The sequence below is a fragment of the Schistocerca gregaria genome, chromosome 4, assembly GCF_023897955.1.
Source record: "Schistocerca gregaria isolate iqSchGreg1 chromosome 4, iqSchGreg1.2, whole genome shotgun sequence".
Lineage (NCBI taxonomy): Eukaryota > Metazoa > Arthropoda > Insecta > Orthoptera > Acrididae > Schistocerca > Schistocerca gregaria.
Genome location: NC_064923.1, coordinates 92,310,377 through 92,334,684, shown reverse-complemented (window position 1 = coordinate 92,334,684; position 24,308 = coordinate 92,310,377). Strand labels below are relative to the sequence as shown.

Genomic DNA, 24,308 nt, shown 5'->3' with positions numbered 1-24,308 from the left:
AAAGCTCCCATCATTAGACGAACGCCACAGTGGTGCACTGGGTTGAGTACACGCAACACTTAGGGTGCCACTGAACCATAAACCAGACTCATAATCAAGGTGGAATTGAACAAGGGCTTTGTAAAGCAGCAGCAGCAGCAGCAGCGTAGCCCGATGTGCAACCCAGTTGGTGTTGCTCAGACAGCAGAGGGCACTGAGGTGCCGCTAGCACTTAAGCTGACGAAGGTGAGGTAGCCAAGGCAATCAGGCATCGAAAAACCATTCCTAAAATTCGATATGTCTCCACTATAGTGAGTGGATCATCATGAAGGTAAAGCTCTGGTTTCGGATGAACAGCACAAAACCAACAGAAGTGCATGACACACAACTTAGAAGCTGAAAACTGGAAGCAATGAGCGAGAGCCCATGACTGCACCTTTTCCATGGCTCCCTGTAGGTGCCATTCAGAAACACCAGTACTGGTGGAGCAGTACGAAACACAAAAGTCATCTGCATACAGAGAGGGTGAGATGGACTGCCCTATAGCTGCTGCTAGACCATTAATGGCCACTAAAAATAGCGATATACTCAATACAGAGCCCTGCAAGACCCCATTCTCATGGATGTGGATGGAACTATGGGAGACACCAACTTGGACATAGAAAGTGTGAAGAGGCAGGAAATTCTGAATAAAAATTTGGAGCGGGCCTCTGAGACCCCACCCATATAATGTGGGAAGGATATGTTGTCGCCAGGTGGTCTCAAACAATTTGCATGGATCAAAAAAGACTGCAAAAGGTGTTACCAACTGGAAAGGGCTGTTCGGATGGCAGATTCGAGGGACACAAGATTATCAATGGTAGAGCGCCCATGGCGTGAGCCACCCAGACATGGAGCAAGTAGGCCACCTGACTCCACGACCCAACCCAACTGCTGACACACCATCTTACAAAGAACATTGGTGAGGCTGATGGGCCGATAGCTATCAACATCAAGTGGATTTTTACGGGGTTTGAGCACCACAACAATGGCGCTCTCTTGCCATTGCAATGGGAAGACACCATCGCACCAGAGCTGGTCGAAGACACAAGGAGATGGCGCTTGTAGTCAGACGAGAGTTGTTTAATTATCTGACTGGGAATCCAACTAGGGCGTTAATAGGGTTCACTATGGCTTGTAGTGAATGAGAGGGCTTTCCTTTCCATCCGCTGTTTGAGGGTGCAAAAGGCTGGAGGGTTTCTCCGACACAGAGCATAGTGCTCACCGAAGTGCTCAGCAATCGCGTTTGCATAGGTACATAGCATGCCATTGATGGTAATGCCAGGGACACCTGTTTGGATCTGGTACCCAATAAGGCGTCTGATCTTCATCCAGACTTGGGAAGGTGTTGTATGGCACCCAATGGTCGACAAGTACCTCCTGTTTCTGTCGTTTTAGAAGCTGGCGTTCATGGGCGCATAGCTGCTTGAAGGCTATCAGATAGTCTAAAGAAGGGTGTCGCTACAGAGCTTGCCGACACTCCGTAATTGCCTCAGTTACTTCTGGCGACAACCAAGGGACTGTCTTTCGCCGGGGGAATTCTAAAGAGTGAGGTATCGTGTTTTCTGCTGCAGAAACGAGTGTGGTAGTCACCTGCTCAACCATCACATCGATGTTACCATGAGGGGGAGAGTCAACGGCGACAGCAAAGGGGTACGTTTCCTAGTCCACCTTGTTTACAGCCCATCTGGGTAGGCGTTCGTGGACCTGACGCTGGGGCAGTGACAGGAGGATGGGAAAGTGGTCACTACCACACAGTTCGTCATGCTCTCCTGTGGATAAATTGAAAAAAATCAATGGCCGAGTAACTACCTCGAGCCACACTGAAATGTGTGGCGACCAGGATATTTAAGAGACAGAGGTCGAACTGAGAAAGTTTTGACATCTCTGCCTCGGCCAGTAAGCACGGTGTCACCCCACTAGGGGTTATGGGCATTAAAATATCCCAATAGTAGGAAAAGTTTAGGGAGTTGATCAATCAGTGCAGCTAATACATTCAGGACTACTGCACCATCTGGAAAAAAATACATTGCAGACAGTTGTTTCCTGAATCGTCCATATTTTGACAGCCATAGCTTCAAGAGGGGACTGAAGGGACACAGTTTAACTACAGACTGAGTTTAGAACATAAACACAAATTGCAACCGACTCTCGATTATAGTCGCTACAGTTCCTGTAATAACCCGTACACCTGCGGAAGACAGGGATCCGCATTGCCGGGAACCAGATTTCCCAGAGAGCAATGCAGAAAGCAGGTGTAAAGCTTAACAGTTGCCATAGCTCAGCCGAGCAGTGGAACAAACTGCCGCAATTCCACTGCAGGATGAAATCTTGAGACTGGAAAGGCATGGAACATTCAATTAAGGCAGTTTACACCTCATGGTCACCTGCTGCCACCGACTTTTTGCCTATAGGTAGTAGTGGTGTAGGTGCCACCGCAAGTTCCTAGTTCTTAGGAGCCTTCTTTTTCAATTTCACGTGCTGTTCCTTTGGTTTCCCTGGCTAGGAGGACTTCACTGAATCAGTCTACGACCAGCTGCTTTTGGGCTCTTCAGCCACTGGCAGATATCATCTTTCCCACTAGCAGAAACCTGGGAAGGGAGTGACCCAAGGGACCCCTTCCTAGCAAGAGGAGCTGAAGAACTCTTCACTTCTCTGGTTCAAAAGTGGAGACCGAAATCCCCAATGGTCGGGTGGTGTTGCTCCCGAAGTAGGTGGTGTGGGAGCAGTAGGGAGGCAAGTGGCCCCCCCACCATCAAGTGGGCTGGAGCAGCAACTGTTCTCATAGAGGCCGTGTGTGAGGTGGTCATAGCCACAGTATGTAAGTGCTCAAATTTCCTCTTAGCCTCAGTGCATGTCAGTCGGTCCAGGGTCTTATATTCCATGATTTTCCTCTCTTTCTGTAAAATCCTGCTGTCTGGCGAGCAAGGTGAATGATGCTCTCCACAGTTGAAACAGATGGGAGGTGGGGCACATGGAGTATTGGGACACATTGAACGTCCACAATCTCGCCAGGTGGGGCTGGAAGTACAGCAGGAAGACCTATGGCTGAACTTACAGCACTTAAAGCACCACATCGGGGGAGTGATATATGGCATGACGTCACAGCGGTAGACCATCACCTTGACCTTCTCGGGCCAAGATGAAGGCACTGATGGCAACCTGGTTATCCCTTGGACCCTGATGGACACGCTGAACAAAATGAACACCTCGCCGCTGTAAATTGGCGCATAGCTTGTCGTCCAACTGCAAAAGAAGGTCCCTGTGAAATATAATACCCTGGAAAATATTTAAGATCTTACGAGATGTGATACTAACAGAAACTTCCCCCAACTTGCCAGAAGCGAGTAATGCCCATGACTGGGCAGAGGATGCTGTTTTTATCAAAACTGACGCAGAGTGCATTTTGGACAAGCCCTCCACCTCCCGAAACGGGCCTCCAAATGCTCCACAAACACTGAGACAACACGGACATGAAAGATTCCCCATTAACTCTTGTCCATAAGGTTACTGGGACAAATAAGCTTCACTGCCGTCCTTATCTTGGTGTTCCCATGGTGTAGCCAGGGAGGGGTATGACTGGGGGTCATATTTTTTAGCATTAAAGTTAGATTTTGCCCAATTAGAGACTGCTGACAGCAGAACACCTGCAAGAGATGACGTACTAAGCTTCACAGCGTGCCATCCGCCCTGATGCCACTCGCTCCGACCAGGGGCCCTCACCACATGCGCCACCCAGCTGCAACAAAGACCACCTGGCAGGATAGCCACTGCCAGGAGGCCCGAAGCCCCAGGGTGACGGGCACATACTCGTTGGCTTACATGGGGAGTTAACAGTGCAGGCATCAGCACAGTGATCCCTCTGTGGTCACAGGGCTACAACCAACAGGGCACATGGCGGCCCCACCACAACGGACTGGGTACCATGCTGGATATGAGGTGCAAAGAAGTCCATGGTCTTCGTCAGCACAGAAAGTGACACTGCACAGTGAATGGTGGAAAACACATCCAAGAAGGTGTCCTCACCCAAGAGCTGGAGAATGGGCAGGACTGCAATGCCAGCTAAAGATCTCAATGCACGATGGACATGATGCGCCATGTAAGTACCCCTTCCCCAATGACTCACTCTTTGGGAATGCCATCACATGAAGGCCACAACGTGAGAGACTCCTTTTAGTTGCCTCTTACAACAGACAGCAATACTTGGGCCTATTCTATTTCCTAAATAAAGCTCTGGATACACAGTGGGTCGGCGACAAAAAGGCATAACCCGTGTTTTGGAAAGGGAAAACTGGAAGCCATGGACAGTGGCCCACGCAGAGGCCCATCGGATGGCACTCAGCTGACGCTATTGAGTGGGAGCTGCACAATCTGTCAACATACAATGCCGCGTTAACCAGAGGCCCAACAGAGGTCACAACCCATTTATGACAATGAGGAAGAGTGTGACACTTAGCACAGAACACTGTGGGATACCATTCTCCTGAATCTGAGGCGTGCTGAGTAAAGTTCCAACTGGAACCCGGAAGAGCCAGTAGAATAGAAATTCAAGGATAAAAATCTTAAGGGGTCCACAGAAGCCCCAGTAATGGAAGATAACTAAATGTAGGTCAAAGAAAACTGCGACAAGGTACCAGCAGTGAGTAAAAGCCTGTCAGATGGCTGATTCCAATCAGAGTAAATGTTCAGTTGGAGATTGCCCTGCCCGGAAGCCACACTGTTACAGTGACAAACGGCCCCAAGATTTGAGTAACCAACGCAATCTGGAGTTGACCATCCTTTTGAGCAGTTTACAAAGCACATTTGTATGGCTAATGGGGCAGTAGCTGTCTATAGACATTGGATGTTTCCCGGGCTTAAGGATGGGGATAACTATACTGTCTAACCATTCTGACGGAAAAATACCCATGAGCCACATGTGATTGAAAACCCTGAGGAGCTGTCGCCTCTGGGGAACATCCAAATGTTGAATCATCTGGTTGTGAATGGAATCTGGCCCTGTGGCTGTCTCTCGTGAAGAGCTAAGAGCCTGCACCAATTCCCATTCAGCGAAAGGTGCATTATATGGCCCAACATAGTGCGGGATGAAATGGAGGGTTTATGTTCAACACTGTGTTTCTGCTGGAGAAAGTTAGGAGGGTAGGAAGCAGACAACGATGCCAACACAATGTGTATCACAAGGTGTTCCGCAAGGACCAATGGATCAGTGCACAGAGCTCCTTTGAGGTTCAGACCCTGGACAGTTGAGTGTTGCTGGCGACCCAGAACGCCACAGAGCTTTGCTCAAACCTGCGATGAAGAGGCTTACATCCCCAGGGAGGAATTATAGCGCTCCCAGCATTTTTTACTCCACTCTGCTTCAATAAGGTAAAGAGCCTTAGCTCAGAGACACTTAAAAGTGAGGAGCTTGGTCTGGGAGGGGTGTCGCCGAAATCACTCCAGTGCCCATCGGCAGTCCTGGACAGTGGCTGCGACGTCCTTGGTCCAACACGATACCGGCCAATGATGAAGGGGCCCTGTGTATAGGGGAAAAGCAGTGCCAGCAGCATGAAGAAGAGCTGGAGAGATGCATTGCAAGACTACATCAATGGAATTCGAGATGGAGGTGTCAAAGTGGCAAGCAGACATGTATAAAGGCCAATTGGCCCTTCAGAATACTCAACATGGGGGCCTGTCTGCCTGGCGACAGCAGGGGAACGATAGTGTCACTGGGAAGTTGTCACTGTCACAAAGGCCATCATGGGATGATCAATGTAGGGAAGCCACCACGAGGGCAGGGGAGGAGATCATGATATCGATAGCAGAGAAGGTGCCATGAGCAGCACTGAAGTGGATAGGGGAACCATGGTTGATCAGAGACAAATCTAAGTCCACGATAAGTTGGTTGATTAGGATACCCTGACCTGTTGGAGTGACACTGCCCCACAGTGGATGGTGGGCACTGAAATCCCAAGGAGTAGAAATGGTGGTGGGAGCTGCTCGAGTAAGGTAGATAGTGCAACATAAGCAAGTGGCTGACCTGGAGGGAGGTAGACATTGCAAAGTGTGATTGCCAAAGTTGTTTGCACTCTAACCACTATCACTTCCAAGGTGGTAGGGAGAGGGATCCAGTCACTAAGGGCATCAAAGCAAACCGAAGTGTAGAACTCCACCAGATGCTATTCCAGGGCCAGCATGGTTCCGACAGAACACCCAATAACCACAGAAAGTTGGAGAGTGGCCATCACATAAATGCGTTTCTTGGAGAACAAGACAGAACGCAGAATAAAAGGAGACAAAGACGTTGCATTTCTGGTAAGCAACAATACTATCCATTGCAGTTCCACTGGATGATTGTGTGGCGCGAGTCCAAGATGGGCATGAAGGAGCCGAGGAGGAGGTCAGGCCACTTTGTCAGCAGCTGTCACTGACAAGTATGGGATGAAATCCAAAAATAAGATGTCAGACTAAAGTTGCAAGATGGGAGTTGGCACCTCCGAGGGCACCTTTTCATAGGATTTATGTTTTTTCTTCTGCTCTTTCTGAGGTGGAGGAGGGCAGAACACAGGGGGAGTACAGGCGTATGCAAGATCGAGTGCCAAAAGAGAGCAGACGACCTTGGGCCACACAGAAAGTGCGCCTCGTGGCGGTGACAGTCTTCTGGCCTGATAAGACACCAGCAAAGGGTTCCTGGAAAGGAGCCCAATCACCAGCAGATGCCGAGAGGGGAGGGGGGAGTGACTGTGATGTGAGGTCATGGGAAGTGCAGGGGTGGTCGAGGGGAGAGAGGGGAGGGGCTGGGGTAAGGGAGGAGGAGGAGGAGGAGGAGGAGGAGGAGGAGGAAAAAGTTGAAGGTAGTGACACCGGGTGGAGTCTCTCATACTTTTGGCGAGTCTCAGTGTAAGAGAGGTGATCCAGGGACTTGTATTCTTGTATCTTCTCTTTTGTCGAGTAAGTCTGACAATCTGGTGAGCAAGGGGAGTGGCAGCCAGCACAGTTGACACACACAGGTGGCGGAACACAAGGGCTTCCCTCATGGACTAGGTGGCCACAGTCACCACACAAAGGGTCCGCCGTTCAGCGGGAAGACGTAAGCCCAAAATGCAAGCACCAAAAGCACCGCATGGATTGAGTGATGTACAGTTTCACATCACATCTGTAGCACATAACCTTGACCACCTCTGGGAAGGTATCTCCCCTCAAAAGTCAGAATGAAGGCGCCAGTATCTGTGTGGTTGCCTTTGCGGGGTAACAGCTCAGGTATCAGTGTGATCCCTGTGTTGTCAGATGGCTCGACCATAAGGTTATATAACAGCCCCACCACACTGACTGGCTACACACGCTGGTGTCCAAGGAGGGGGCGAAGGAATCTACACTGTAGGTGGTAGGGAGGGATTTCTTCGCCATATGGCTCAAACTAAAATCAGGAAATTCTGAAATCGAGGTCAACCCTCAAGTGGGGACCCAAAAGAGTTAAAAAACAGGCATAAGGATCAAAACTGCAACCAATCAGGGAACCAGGGGAATAGCCAGGTTGACTTAAATCGGAACACCAGGAGAGGGGAAGGAGGTGGCAACGGGGAAGGAGCAGGGATAGGGAGGGAGGAGGCAGGGAGAAGGAAATGCAGCTAGGGAATGAAGAACGGGCTGAAGTAGTTTAGGAACCAGTGTGCGTCATACATGAACTCATGAAAGAACCGTGAGCCCCTGAGGGTTCTGTACTAGGGCAATTTACTTGAGGGCAATATTATGGAAATGGAAGAGGACTCAGTTGAAGATAAAATGGGAGACATGATACTGTGTGAAGAATTTGACAGAACACTGAAAGACCTCAGTCAGAACAAGGCCCTGGGAGTAGACAACATTCCATTAGACCACTGATAGCCTTGGGAGAGTCAGCCCTGACAAAACTCTACCGTCTGGTGAACAAGATGTACGAGAAAGGTGAAATACCCTCAGACTTCAAGAAGAATATAATAATTCCAATCCCAAAGAAAGTAGATTTGAAAACTACTGAACTATCAACTTAATCAGTCACAGCCGCAAAATACTGACATGAATTCTTTACAGACGAATTGAAAAATGGGCAGAAATTGACCTTGGGGAAGATGAGTTCGGATTCTGTAGAAATGTTGGCACACGTGAGGCAATACTGACCCTACGACTTATCTTAGAACACAGATTTTTTGTTTTTGGTCATCAGTCTACTGACTGGTTTCATGCGGCCCGCCACGAATTCCTTTCCTGTGCTAACCTCTTCATCTCAGAGAAGCACTTGCAACCTACGTCCTCAATTATTTGCTTGACGTATTCCAGTCTCCGTCTTCCTCTACAGTTTTTGCCCTCTACAGCTCCCTCTAGTACCATGGAAGTCATTCCCTCATGTCTTAGCAGATGTCCTATCATCCTGTCCCTTCGCCTTATCAGTGTTTTCCACATATTATTTTCCTCTCCGATTCTGCTTAGAACCTCCTCATTCCTTACCTTATCAGTCCATCTAATTTTCAACATTCGTCTTTAGCACCACATCTCAAATGCTTCGATTCTCTTCTGTTCCGGTTTTCCCACAGTCCATGTTTCACTACCATACAATGCTGTACTCCAGACGTACATCCTCAGAAATTTCTTCCTCAAATTAAGGCCGGTATTTGATATTAGTAGACTTCTCTTGGCCAGAAATGCCTTTTTTGCCATAGCAAGTCTTCTTTTGATGTCCTCCTTGCTCCATCCATCATTGGTTATTTTACTGCCTAGGTAGCAGAATTCCGTAACTTCATTGACTTCGTGACCATCAATCCTGATGTTAAGTTTCTCCCTGTTCTCATTTCTACTACTTCTCATTACCTTCGTCTTTCTCCTATTTACTCTCAAACCATACTGTGTACTCATTAGACTGTTCATTCCGTTCAGCAGATCATTTAATTCTTGTTCACTTTCACTCAGGACAGCAATGTCACCAACGAATCATATCATTGATATCCTTTCACCTTGTATTTTAATTCCACTCCTGAACCTTTCTTTTATTTCCATCATTGCTTCCTCGATGTACAGATTGAAGAGTAGGGGCGAAAGGCTACAGCCTTGTCTTACACCCTTCTTAATACGAGCACTTCGTTCTTGATCGTTCACTCTTATTTTTCCCTCTTGGTTGTTGTACATATTGTATATGACCCGTCTCTCCCTATAGCTTACCCCTACTTTTTTCAGAATCACGAACAGCTTGCACCATTTTATAGTGTCGAACGCTTTTTTCAGGTCGACAAATCCTATGAACGTGTCTTGATTTTTCTTCAGCCTTGCTTCCATTATTAGCCGTAACGTCAGAATTGCCTCTCTCGTGCCTTTACTTTTCCTAAAGCCAAACTGATCGTCACCTAGCGCATTCTCAATTTTCTTTTCCATTCTTCAGTATATTATTCTTGTAAGCAGCTTCGATGCATGAGCTGTTAGGCTGATTGTGCGATAATTCTCGCACTTGTCAGCTCTTGCCGTCTTCGGAATTGTGTGGATGATGCTTTCCGAAAGTCAGATGGTGGTCGCCAGACTCATATTCTACACACCAACGTGAATAGTCGTTTTGTTGCCAGTTCCCCTAATGATTTTAGAAATTCTGATGGAATGTTATCTATCCCTTCTGCCTTATTTGACCCTAAGTCCTCCAAAGCTCTTTTAAATTCCGATTCTAATACTGGATCCCCGATCTCTTCTACATCGACTCCTGTTTCTTCTTCTATCACATAAGACAAATCTTCACCCTCATAGAGGCTTTCAATGTATTGTTTCCACCTATCTGCTCTCTCCTCTGCATTTAACAGTGGAATTCCCGTTGCACTGTTAATGTTACCACAGTTACTTTTAATGTCACCAAAGGTTGTTTTGACTTTCCTGTATGCTGAGTCTGTCCTTCCGACAATTATACCTTTTCTGATGCCTTCACATTTTTCCTACAGCCATTTCGTCTTAGCTTCCCCGCACTTCCTATTTATTTCATTCCTCAGCGACTTTTATTTCTGTATTCCTGATTTTCCCGGAACATGTTTGTACTTCCTCCTTTCATCAGTCAACTGAAGTATTTCTTCTGTTACCCATGGTTTCTTCGCAGCTACCTTCTTTCTACCTATGTTTTCCTTCCCAACTTCTGTGATGGCCTTTTTTAGAGACGTCCATTCCTCTTCAACTGTGTTGCCTACTACGCTATTCCTTATTGCTGTATCTATAGCATTAGAACTTCAAACGTATCTCTCCATTCCTTAGAACTTCTGTATCCCACTTCTTAGCGTATTTATTCTTCCTGACTAATGTCTTGAACTTAAGCCTACTCTTCATCACTACTATATTGTGATCTGAGTCTATATCTGCTCCTGGGTACGCCTTACAATCCAGTATCTGATTTTGGAATCTCCGTCTGACCATGATGTAATCTAATTTGAAATCTTCCCGTATCTCCCAGCCTTTTCCAAGTATACCTCCTCCTCTTGTGATTCTTGAACAGGGTATTCGCTATTACTAGCTGAAACTTGTTACAGAACTCTATTAGTCTTTCTCCTCTTTCATTCCTTGTCGCAAGACCATATTCTCCTGTAACCTTTTCTTATACTCCTTCCCTACAACTGCATTCCCGTCTCCCATGACTATTAGATTTTTGTCTCCCTTTACACACTGCATTACCCTTTCAAGATCCTCATACACTTTCTCTATCTGTTCATCTTCAGCTTGTGACGTCGGCATGTATACCAGGACTATCGTTGTCGGTGTTGGTCTGCTGTCGATTCTGATTAGAACAACCCGGTCACTGAACTGTTCACAGTAACAGACCCTCTGCCCTACCTTCCTATTCATAGCGAATCCTACACCTGTTATACCATTTTCTGCTGCTGTTGATATTACCCGATACTCATCTGACCAGAAATCCTTGTCTTCCTTCCACTTCATTTCACTGACCCCTACTTATCTAGATTGAGCCTTTGCATTTCCCTTTTCAGATTTTCTAGTTTTCCTACCATGTTCAAGCTTCTGACATTCCACGCCCCGACTCGTAGAGCATTATCCTTTCGTTGATTATTCAATCTTTTTCTCATGGTAACCTCCCCCTTGGCAGTCCCCTCCCGGAGATCCGAATGGGGGACTATTCCGGAATCTTTTGCCAATGGAGAGATCATCATGACACTTCAACTTCAGGCCACGTTACGTGTCTTTAATGCAGTGGTTTCCATTGCCTTCTGCATCCTCATGTCGTTGATCATTGCTGATTCTTCCGCCTTTAGGGGCAATTTCCCACCCCTAGGACAAGAGAGTGCCCTGAACCTCTATCCGCTCCTCCGCCCTCTTTGACAAGGCCGTTGGCAGAATGAGGCTGATTTCTTATGCCGGAAGTCTTCGGCCGCCAATGCTGATTATTTATCAAAATTTAGGCAGTGGCGGGGATCAAACCCGAGACCGAAGACGTTTTGATTTTGAATCAAAGACGCTACCCCAAGACCACTGGTAACACAGGTTAAGGAAAGGCAAACCTACGTTTCTAGCATTTGTAGACCTGGAGAAAGCTTTTGACGATGTAGACTCGAATATGCACTTTCAAATTCTGAAGGTGGCAGGGGTAAAATACAGGGAGCAAAAGGCTATTTACAATTTGTAAAGAAACCAGATGGCAGTTATGAAGAGTCTAAGGGCATGAAAGGGAAGCAGTGGTTGGGAAGGGGGAGGGGGAGGGGGAGTGGGGGAGGGGGAGGGAGAGAGGGAGAGAGGGAGAGAGGGAGGGAGAGAGAGAGAGAGAGAGAGAGAGAGAGAGAGAGAGAGAGAGAGAGAGAGAGATAGCTTATCGCTGATGTTATTCAATCTGTATATTGAGCAAACAGTAAGGAAATAAAAGAAAAATTTGGTGTAGAAATTAAAATCCATAGAGGAGAAATAAAAACTGTGAGGTTTGATGATTACATTGCAATTCTGTCAGACAGCAAAGGACCTGGAAGAGCAGTTGAACGGAATGGACAAAGTCTTGAAAGGAGGATGTAAGATGAACATCAACAAAAGCAAAATGAGTATAATGGGTTGTAGTCTAATTAAATCAGCTGATGCTGAGGGAATTAGATTAGGAAATGAGACACTTTTAGTAGATGAGTTTTGCTACTAGGGGAGCAAATTAATGTAGACTGGCACTAGCAAGAAAATCATTTCTGAAGAAGAGAAATTTGTTGACATCAAGTATTGATTCAAGTGTCCAGAAGTATTTTTTAAAAGTATTTGTGTGGAGTGTAGTGATGTATGGATGTGAAACATGGACAAAGAGAATAGAAGCTTTCGAGATGTGGTGCTACTGAAGAATGCTGAAGGTTAGATGGGTAGCCCACATAACTAACGAGGTGGTGTTGAATAGGATTGGGGAGAAGAGAAGTTTGTGGCACAACTTGACTAGAAGAAGGGATCGGCTGCTAGGACAGGTTCTGAGGCATCAAGGGATCACCTATTTAGTACTGTAGGGAAGCATGGAGGGTAAAAATCTTAGAGGGAGACCAGGAGATGAATACATTAAGCAGATTCAGAAGGATGTAAGGTGCAGTAGTTACTTTGAGACGATGAGACTTGCAAAGGATAGAGTTGCATGGGGAGTTGCATCAAACTAGTCTAGACTGAATACAGTAACTTTTGGGTAGGAAGAAAAACGTTGAAGATTCGGATTTTCTGACAGAAAAGTAATCAGATATTTTCAAGAGTTCCCAGGTAACAAATATCCAGCTTCTCTACTGCCTTTGATAAATAGAATTGACTGTATATCAACATCCACCAGCAAATGTGACACTATCCACCAGCAAATGTAAAAGGAGTTTTGCAAATGAATCGTGGTTTAACCTAACAGGAGTGTCAGTGCACCTGAAGACTGTTGCCCACTTGATGTAAATCAGATTAGTAGAATCTCCTTTACAATTGTTCAACCCAACTCTATGTGGAAATCTGGTTTCTGAAAGGGAGATACATGGCTATAGACAGCCAACATAAGCTGCAGGAACAGGGGGAATGTTAAGTAGTTACAATTAAACTGGCTATGTTCCAAGTGCTGAAGCGCGAGCTATACACGGTCTGTTCAAAAACTACCAGAACATTCGTGATTTTGTGCCAATGGAATATTGGACCCAAATGTGGTTGGCATCCCTGTACACCTATCTTAAATGTGTAACTGCAAGAAGTTTCACTGTTTTATGTCTGTTAGTTATTGTTCAGTTTTGTATGGAGTAGAACGTTGTGTCACACAATTCGTGAATTTTGAGATGGCAGAGTTAGAGGAGCAATGCTTCTGCTTGAAATTTTGGGTGAAACTCTAAATATTTACAGTGATACACCAAATGATGCAGGAAGGCTACAGTGATGAGTGATTAAGTCATACTTTGAGCTACGAATGGTTCACTCTGTTTAAAAACAGCCAGAAGGTAATTAAGGATGATCCTCTTTCAGGATGCCCTTCGATGTCTACCGACAATGTTCATGTTACAAATGTCAACAAAACTGTGCGTGCCAATCAAATACTGACAGACAGAGATTACAGAAGAATGTAACGTTTCAGTTGGATCATGTCACGAACTCCTGGTATAGCAACTTGGAATGCATCGTGTTGCCGCCAAGTTCGCCCCACATCTCAAGTCGAGACCAAAAAGACCTTTGCCTCACAATATATGAAGAGTTTTTGGATTGTACAAATGAGAACAAGATGTTCCTTAAGATAATCATAACTGGTGATAAGACTTTGGTCTACGGTTACGATGTTGAGACCAAGGTATAGTCTTCACAATGGGTAGAGAAAGATACCTGAAAAATTAATTCAGGATGAATTTGTGCCAGAGGGACAAACTGTTACTCAATGGTACTATCAGGATGCTTTCCGACGCCTGCAAGAAAATGTGAGAAGGAATGGCCTGAAATGTGGTGAGACAATTCATGGCTCTTGCATTGCAAAAAAGCACTCTCACATTCATTTCAGTTTGTGCATAACTATTGCACAAAAAATGAAATCACTGTACTGCCTCTTACTCTGTACTCTCCAGACCTGGCCCCCCTGCAGACTTTACTTTCGAAGTTGAAAACCCCATTGAAATCATAAAGATCTGCAATGATAGACGAGATAAAAGAAAATTCCCAGGCAGCGTTTTGTGCAATCCAGCAAGTGACATACCAAGACTGCTTCTAGAAGTGTAAATGGCATTGCGAGCAGTGTACGATTGTGGAGGACAGTATTTCAAAGGAGACCAAACACAATAGGTAAAAGGTAAGTGCAAAAAAAAAATTTGTGGACAAAGTTCAAGAATTTTCTGAACAGACCCCACATATATCACAGGACACAAACATCGTAGGTAAGCTCATTAATCAATGCACTTGGGGCATTATGCTGAAAAAATAATAGTTTCATTTTTTGCCACCAGTGATAATATGGTGTAAAGAGTTAAGAAGTTTGTTAAGTTTTCCACACAAAACAAAGGTTACTGAGAAGAAGCTACTGGCAAAGTTGTTTTAGCAGAACGGTAGCAACAGCAGTCTGCATTGAAGAAACATTGTTGAAAAACAATTGGGGACAGCCCCCTTGCCAATAAAGACACTAAAGAACATAATCAAAAAATTTGAAGAAATAGGTGAATTAGGTGGGAGCAGGGACAGCATTCCCATGGCAGTTGCTGAAGTTGCTGTAGCTACAGCTGTATGTGTAGAACATGCCTCCAACTCTAAAGTCAGTGCTTGAGCTGTCTCATGGGCATTACCTTTCCATTGGTCAACAGTACAAAGATTTTGTGGTGCATTTTACACTGGTATCCCTGTAAGATTTAGAATGTGCTCCAAATCAAACACCAAAATAGGCTACACCACCTTGACTTCCCCTTTGTCTTTTGGCATGCAAGGAAATGCATGGCATGACCGGCGAACATTCTTTGGACAGTTAAGGCATATCTTGTTCTACATGGTGCCTTGAACACAGAACTGTTGCATATGGGGTTCTACTCCACCACATATCACGCGGGAACATCCACTGCACTCAGTTTATGTGACTGTGCGATGTAGTTTCACAAGCTCCTTAATTTTTCTTTAAGGAGATGACACCTCGTGGGCACCACATCATATGTAGCTAATTTCAAAATGTGTGGCCTTCCACATCACCTGATGCATTCATGTGCCTTCTGGTCATCTGGATATCAAAGATTATGTCTATCAGGGATGTATCTGGACTACTACTGATCTGAAGGCTCAGGATATGATCTGATTACACCAGATATGCTGTAAAGCAACTCAACTCTACTGGGTTATGGATGCAGCAGGTTGCTGGGTCAGGAAATGACACTGAACACATCTTTTAACTTGCCACCATGTCCTAATAAATATTCCAAAACCACGGCTCTCTCATGTTTGATCATTCCTCTTCTCTTCTGCACCTACACCAAATTCTGACTGCTTATAGCACCATATTTTCACCTGGCAGCAGAAAGTGGAACTATTTTCCACCCCAGTACACTCCATGAGCACACTGACTGATGAACATAGCTACAATGTTTCAACATCCTGCTATGTATACGGCCCACACTGCAGCACTCAGTTTAACTGTAACTACCTGAAACTTCCTGGCCGGACCGAGACTCGAACTCGGGACTTTTGCCTTTCGCGGGCAAGAGCTCTAACCGAGCTACCCAAGCACAACTCACGATCCGTCCTCATAGCTTTACTTGTGCCAGTACCTCATCTCCAACCTTCCAAACTTTACAGAAGCTCCCCTGTGAACCTTGCAGAACTAGCACTCCTGAAAGAAAGGATATTGCAGAGACATGGCTTAGCCACAGCCTGGGGGATGTTTCCAGAATGAGATTTTCACTCTGCAGCGGAGTGAAATTCTCATTCTGTATAACTACCTGGTATGACAGTGATATTCTGATGTCAATTTGGAACATGCTTTAAACAACTAGATTCATCTGTAAAGTACTTCTTCATTTTAATTCTAGATATAATACATAAAACTGAATTGTTTGCTTACTTTAAGGTATGTGTTAAAATTATTACACAATTTCTTACAGTAATAACTTGCAAACATTAGACACTGGCAACAGCTCACTGAGTACCACTTCTTTCCTAGAAAATCAGCACTGATTGCACACACGGAAGAGTCCTGGAGGCACTGTAAGTCTATGGATGTATTATTTAATGATAATGCATTTTAAAACCAAATTTTAAACTGCAAAACATTTCCATGAGCAGATGTGAACTGTTCGTAGTTTATTAGTTATGAAATGCAGCTTCAAGATGACAAAACCAAAGAAAGATAAGAGACTAAAAAGATGAGACCAGGATAAGTTTCAAAGGAAGCATTAGCCAAAACTGACTGATATATTTTAAAGGGATACAATGAAAGATGAATGGAAAGCTTTGAGAAACTAAATAATGAAAGCAACATAGAAACAACAAGACAAAATGGTATCGTGCAGCAAGAACCCTTGAATAAAACACGAGGAACAAATGAATTTAGAAGTAAAGGAGACCACTTGCTGAATACATGAAGCATTGAGTCATCAACAGGCACACACTAAAGTGAATGAAAACTTGCTAGCATTCATATTTCAGAAAAAATACTTTCATAAAGCTAGCATGTGCTCTTGCATTTTTTTTACTCAAACTGTTTACTACTCAGTGAGTGGTCTCCTTTACTTCTAAATCATTTACAGTCTGCCAAAAATTTCTTTTCTACCAACATGAGGTATGAAATTTATCAAAAGGAAAATTGACTTTAGGTAACTATAAAACTGTAAGGCTGGGCAGTACATATCTTAAGGAGGTGAAATTCTATGTACTGTCAACAGACATAGTTCAAAAATCGTCCTAGCTTTCAGAATTTTTAGTACTTTAATGAGAAACGAAAAGGGATAGCTGGATAAAGTTAGAAAGAAGGGCAGCTCATTCAGATCTAGGAATGTGGGGATTCACATGCTGTGAGAATGAACAGGGAGTGATGCAATACTGCGGGAAGGAACTGACAGAGCCTTGAAAGACCTATGTCAGAATGAAGCAACAAAAGAAGATAATGTTCAGTGTTATCAAAATCCTTGACGAAATCTTCCACAAAAAAACTGTTCCATCCAATATGCGAGATATGTGAGACTGGTAAAATAGTCTCAGACATTTCTTAGATTGTAACGAGCCCAATGCCAAAGAATGCAGGAGCTGACATGTGAACATTACCAAGCTATCATTGTGATAAACCACAGTTACGAAATAATAAATTGTATATAGTAGACCCGAAGCGCTGGGAGGAGACGAAGTGGATGAATACTGGGACAAACGGCCACGTAACCCGGACAGCAGGTTGCGAGGACTAAGGAAAGTCTAAGATCTGCCCATCCTTCCCAAATCTACCAGCCTTCTGCCGCTGACAAGGGAACAAACAGTTCTGAAAGCTAGAAACAGTTTTTTCACTTTATGCATCCGAAGGAAGTACTAGACTGTCACACTCTCAAAGTTAATACTTCCTTTTAATTCCATATTTTTCTCAAATGAATTTTTTTTCTGATGTGATGGAATTAGTTGGTATAAATTCCTGGCCAAGCAAAGTCTACTAGTATAAAATACAGGTCTTAATTTGAGAAAGAAATTCCTGAGAATGCATGCTTTGAGTACAGCATTGTATGGCAGTGAGACATGGACTATGGGAAAATTTGAACAGAAGAGAATAGAATCATTTGAGATGTGGTGCTACAGGAGAATACTAAAAATAAGCTAGACTGATAAGGTAAGAAATGAGGAGGTTCTCCACAGAATCAATGAGGAAAGAAATGTATAGAAAACACTGACAAGAAGAAAGGCCAGGATAATAGGATATCTGTTATGATATCAGAAAGTAACTTCCATTGTTCTAGAGGGAGCCGAAGAGGGTAAAACCTGTAGTGGAAAACAAAGACTGGGATACATTCAGGGACTAATTGAGGATATAGGTTACAAGTGCTTCTCCAAGATAAAAGGACTGGTACACAAGAGAAATTCACGGCAGGCTGCATCAGACCAGTCAGAAGACTATATTAACTGTAACAGTATGCTGACACTCCACGTGATAATTCAGACCATATTTAGTTTAATAACATGAACACATAGCTCCTCCGCTCTATAGAAATGACAAAGTTTTCAATTTAAAAATTTCTATAGGGCAAGAGTTGGCCCAAGTTCGTTGGTTGTTTGGTTGGGTGGGTGGAGAAGGGGCCCAACTATGTGGTCATCAGTCCCTCCGACCTTATATTAACTAAAACCGATAAAATCCCACATTAAAAGAGGGAACTACAATACCCATAAAATGATATACTATTGATAGGGAAGGCAGGAAAGGATGGAAGAAGAGGTGAGGGAAAGAAAGTGACTAATGGCAGGGGTGTGAAGGAAGCAGCACAGGAGACAAGAGAGATGCTCAAGACATCAGGCCCCATAAGGAAAGGTGTGAGAAGGCAGAGTGTCGGGATGAAACACCAGTTGAAGCCAATCCAGATGGGGTGAAGGGGGGAGGAAGAGGGCCTGCCATCCCCTCCACTCACCAAAAAGGTGGTAGGTCCCTCCCTTAAATAAAGCGATAACCCCCCCCCCCTTTCACAAATAAAACATGAAACGAGATCCGGCATTGAGGCATTGTCAGCCAACACCAGGGGTAGCAAGTTTGAAAAGCTCAAAGTCTGTCGCACGGTGGCTAAGTCCAATAAGATGTGAGCCACAGTCAACCTCGATCCACGAAGACAGAGGGGGGCTTGGGGGGTCCTCACGACGGAGGAGATAACCGTGAGTCAACCAAGTAAGGCCGATGCGAAGCCGGCATAGAACGACAGAGGCCTTACAAGAGGCCCAGAAGGAGGACAGCCACGAAGTTGTAGAATCCTTAATCGCCCTGAGCTTGTTCGGTAAAAAAAGAGTGCTATTCTGCATCCCCAGGGGCCAAAACCTGACGACATAATGCCGAGCAAAAGTTTATTTCCGGAATGGCAATAGCAGGAGATGGCCTAGCAGCAGCTAACTTAGCCAGTTCATCGGCAAGTTCGATGCCAGGAATCCCAACGTGGCCTGGGGTCCAAATGAAAACCACTGAGCATCCACATTGAGCAAGGAGAGAAAGGGAGACCTGGATAGCAATGTCCAACAGGTGGCGAGGGAAGTGCTGGCTGATAGCATGCAAACCGCTCAATGAGTTACTACAGATGTTGAAGGATAGTCCTGAGCAGGAGCGGATATGGTCTAGTGCGCACAAGATGGCTACCATTTCTGCAGTAAAAACGCAACAGCCATTGGGCAACGAACAAAATTGTGTGTGTCACGCATAGGTGTAAGCAAATCCAGTGCGGCCAACAACCATGGAGCCATCAGTACAAATCACTTCTGAACCCTGGAATGAACTGAGGAGACAGTAGAATTGGTGGTGAAGAGCCATCAGAGGGACAGAATCCTTTGAATCGATTGAGAGTTCAAGACAGAGCTGTGGCCGAGAGACGCACCAAGGAGGGGTTTGTGTGTGAGCAGAGAAGAGAGTTGGTAAGGGGAATTGCTGGAGCTCAGAAAAGAGCAACTGAATGCGGACAGCCATGGTAAGCACACATCGTAGCCACCACTGCGGCAGGGTGATCGTGTCTGGATAAAGGAGACCATAATTAGGGTGTTTTGGGGTGCAGCAAATTAAGAGCAGATAAGGTATCAGATTATGTTGGTGCAAAACTAGTAGTTGTGAAATCCCTGCCTCTGTGAGAAGGCAAAGTACAGGACTAGTCTGGAAGGCACCAGTCGCAAGTCGGACCCCACAGTGGTGGATGGTGTCTAGGATCCGCAGTGTCTTAGATATGACTTCCATAGTCTAAATGAGACTGGACCAATGCTGGATAGAATCACAGGAGAACAGAGAGGTCTGCACCATTGGCAGTATTGCACAGACACCTAAGAATATTGAGATGGGACCAGGACGCCGTCCTCAGCTGGCGAAGATGAGGGAGCCATGTCAACCGGGCATTGGATACCAGACCCAAGAAGCGATGGGTGTCCACTACCTCGAGGGGTTGGCCATCGAGGGACAGTTCCGGATGGGGATGGACAACAGAAATGCGTGACATACGCCTTGGCCGCCAAAAACTGTAAGCCATGGGAGAGGGCCCACGAGTGAGCCCGGCACGTTTCCCCCTGTAGACGGCGTTCTGCAGAGCCCATTATGGAGGAAGCGAGGTAGATACAAAAATCGTCAGCATACAAAGAAGGGGACACTGTCGGCCCAACAGCTGTCACCAGACCATTAATGGTCATGAGAAAGAGAGAAGCTCAGCACGGAACCCTACGGAACCCCATTTTCTTGCCAATGGGAGTGCTGTAGCAGCAGCCAACTTGAACCCGAAAAAAGCGACAGGAATTGAAGTTATGGATAAAAATGGGCAGAGCACTGCGAAGGCCCCATTCGTGAAAGGTGGTGAGAATGTTGTGGTGCCAGGTGGTGTCATAGGCTTTATGCAGATCAAAGAAGACTGCAAGGTGGTGTTCCCAATGGGCAAAAGCTGACCGGCTAGGAGACTCCAGGTGCACCAAGTCATCCACCGTAGAGCAGCCACAGTAAAAATCACTTTAAAAAGCGGGCCTAGGCACGGAGTCATTTAAAGACCAGAAGAGCAGTAGAAGGGTGCCACTTGAAGTGTTTAAGAGCATGCCAGCAATCTTTTATGGCTGCAGCAATTTCCGGAGTCCACCAAGGGACTATCTTCCAGCGTGGGGAACATGAGGAAGAAGGGATTGTTGAAACTGCTGCTGTAAGGATGGTAGCATTCGAAGTCTGAGTAGATTCATCAACACTGTTGTGTGGCAGTATAGGGAGGATGGGAACAGAGAAGGCGGCACCCCAATCAGCCTTAGATACGGCCCACCTGGGAGGGTGAGAGTAGGATACACTAAAGGAAGGTCAAAACAATCGGATAATGGTCACTGTCACATAAGTCATTGTGGATTCCCCACTGAATGGAGGGAAGAAGGTCAGGACTGCAGACGGAGAGGTCAATGGTAGAGAAAGTGCCGTTCTCCACATTAAAGTGTGTGGGAGTGCCTGTGTTTAGCAAACTGAGGTCAAGCCCTGCCAGAACAGCTTCAACTGTCCTGCCCAGGGCAGTAGTTGTACGACTACCCCAAAGAAGGTTGTGGGTCTTAAAGTCCCCTAATAGCAGGAAGGGAGAAGGGATTTCTTGAAGGAGGGTGGTGAGGGCATGGGATGTGGGCGACCTGTCAGGTGGGAAGTAGAGGTTACAGACTGATCGGAGTGGCCAGATGGACCCTGACATCAATGGCTTCCAGAGTGGTATGGAGGGGAATCCATTTACCAAGTGTCCTTGCGGACCAAGGTGCAACCACCACCAGAAGCCCACAAAGGGCCAATTCGGTTCCGACAAAGTGTGGAACCAATGAAGGGTGGGTGAGTAAGAATTGACAAAACGTGCCTCCTGGAGCACAATAAAAGTGACAGAGTAGAAGGGAAGAAGGGGCTGCAACTCTGGAAGGTGGTGAAAATACCCATTACAATTCCAATGGAGGATTCTCAAGCTGGAGGCCAAAGGGGAAGCAAAGGGACAAGAGTCAGTTACGCTGCCGAGTCGACATCCATAACTGATAAGGATGGGGTAATATGCATATAGGTGGAGTCAGACTCTGTTGGTCCATTGACGGGGGGAATGTAAATCTGCACCTCAGGGGATACCAGAGGGGCCTTGCTCTAGTTCTTGTGTTTCTGCTTCTTCCCTTAGAAGGAATAAAAGGGAAGACTTCAGCAAGGGCGGGCACAGAATTACACCAGGCAATCTTGGCGCCCACCGGTCGTGGATCGCACTGCCAATGTGGAGCCGTAGATCACCCTTCAAGGGGGTGCCGGGAAGAGGAGTCCCGGGAGGGAGCTCCAGTACTGGTAGCCGCCAAAGGAGGGGAGCACTTCTGCGGCAGGGAGGGGGAGCAGCACCCGAAGGGGTGGGTATGGGTACTGACGGGGAGGGGGAGCAGCACCCGAAGGGGTGGGTATGGGTACTGACGGGGAGGGGGCCAGGGAGGAGGAGGAGGCTGAAGGCATGGGGCGAATGGGGTGGGGGTGGGAAGAGGAGGGGGAATGGACATTACGGAAGCAAAAGTAAAAGACAGACACAGTATGGAGCCGGTCATACTTTTGACCAGCCTCAGTGTAGGTGAGCCGATCTAAGGTTTTGTACTCGTGAATCCTTTCTTTCACAAACCGGGCACACAGGCGAGCGTGGGAAATGCCGTCCATGACAATTTACAAACACTGGTGGGGGAGCACAGGCACTCCCCTCATGGAGGGGTCACCCACAGTCACCACAGAGGGGATCAGTGGTGCAGCGGGAAGACGTGTGTCCAAACCGTAAGCATTTAAAGCATCTCATCAGTGGTGGAATATAAGGTTTTACATCACACCAATACACCATTACCTTGACCTTCTCTGGGAGGACAACGCCCTCGAAGGCCAGGACAAAGGCGCCCGTAGCGGTACGATTGTTTGAAGAGCCTCGCTGCACACTGATAAAAACGAACCCCTCACCACTAGAGGTTAGCACGGAGCTCCTCATTAGTTTGGAGAAGATCTCGGTGGAAAATAATGCCCTGTACCGAGTTCAAAGATTGGTGGGGTGTGACGGACTGGTATGTCATCGAGACGATCACAAGCACACAGGGTGTCAGATTGGGTAGCAGAAGAGGTCTTTATGAGCAAAGCACCGGACTGCATTTTACTCATTGATTCCACTTCGCCATAATTCTCTTCAATAGTCTCCATGAAAAACAAAAGCTTGGTCTTGGAAAAACTTCTGCCATCCGTCCTGGTACAAACCAGGTACGAAGGGAAAGGTTTCAACCCCAGCCGGTGGGCTTGACCCTCCTCCCAGGGGGTTGCCAGGGAGGGGAAGGCCGAAGGATCAGAAGGAGTGTCACGTCTGCTACCACTCTTTGAGACGGTCACAGAATGGTGAAGCTTTTGTCGCTTCATGCGCGAGGCGTACACCCTAGTACCACCCACTCCGATCAGGGGCTCGCCCCATGGCCGCCACCCAGCCACACCAAGTTCTGTATGGGGGGAGTTTACCACAAATGGCACTAGCTGAAGTCCACTTTAATTAGTGGTATCAGCAAAATAAAATCCATTTTCTTTAGTGTAGGCTGTAATGAACTATCTCTTTTACAAAACACCAGTTTTCCAAATAGAAATTGTTTTTCCATCTCTACAGATGGAAATTGAAGCTATTTCATCGACAACAGATACTGTATAAGAACCATTACACAAAAAATTTACAACGTATTTAGGAGCAACAAACCTTTTATTTCAGCAAAAAATAAACATTTGTTTGATACTGACCTTTCCTTTTCTAAAAAGAGCTTTAACATTTTGAGGCTGGCAATGAAGAACATTATCTACTGACTTCAGGGCAGCATCATATGCCTTTATCTTCATCTGAGCTGCAGCCAAGTTATTGAATACCTTCAACCTATCTTCTAGTAGTTCTTGCAACTGTTTTTCCGCATCCTACAAATATTTGGAAACAAATCAGTACATAATTACTTGATGGAGCAGGAAATGAACTAATGTTCATAACTGTACTTTTAAAAATTGAATGATTACCTCTGAAATATCTTTCTTCTCAATAGAAAATCCACCTTCAGCTTCATCCAGAAACTCTATGGCTCGCCTGTAACTCTGTATAGCAAATGAGTATTCTTGCCTGGAAAACCACCAGTTCCCTCGTTCCCGTTTTTTATCGCTAAAATGAAATACGTGTAAATATATATTAAGATATTAAGTCGAAAACACTGTAATTAGTTAACATCACATTCAACCAATTTTTAAAATCGTGTACAAAGTACACATTCACAAACCCTTACCCTATTTCTCTGCGTTGGGCAATGGAAAGAGATTCTAGGTCTGGTTCACCTTCGGCACTCAGTAACTCAATTGTATACATAAGCTTTGCATCTGGTGGAATATCCGGTGAGCGACCTAAATTCCCATAAGCAAATCGTGGGCCAACTTCCAGCAAAGCAACTTCACCCACATTCATAAGAGGTAGAGCCAAATCAATTCCCTGTATGACCTGCATATGAGAAAGGTTTCGAAATGAGAAGCCTTGGTAAGAAAACGAGTTCTAGATGAAAGTGCACTTCTGTGTAACAACTTTTCTGTTGCATGCTGCTGTTGGTAACAGTTCATGTGATGAATGATGTGAAATGAACAAGATGAATCAAGTTTGGTGTGGGTCTCCAGTTGCACTGCTGCTCCATAATTTCCAACAATTCATAAATGAAGTTAACTG

General features: G+C 45.6%; 1 protein-coding gene across 1 annotated transcript in view; it reads right to left on the bottom strand.

Moving 5' to 3' along the window:
- The window catches only part of LOC126365746 (peptidyl-prolyl cis-trans isomerase FKBP8-like), a 76,526-nt gene that overhangs the window by 40,064 nt on the left and 12,154 nt on the right, over positions 1-24,308 (bottom strand). Inside the window, exons 4-6 of the mRNA XM_050008207.1 lie at positions 23,881-24,089; positions 23,621-23,759; positions 23,357-23,524 (exon numbers count right to left, since the gene is read on the bottom strand). Coding sequence (XP_049864164.1) covers positions 23,357-23,524; positions 23,621-23,759; positions 23,881-24,089 — 516 coding nt within the window. The remainder of the gene's footprint in view (positions 1-23,356; positions 23,525-23,620; positions 23,760-23,880; positions 24,090-24,308) is intronic.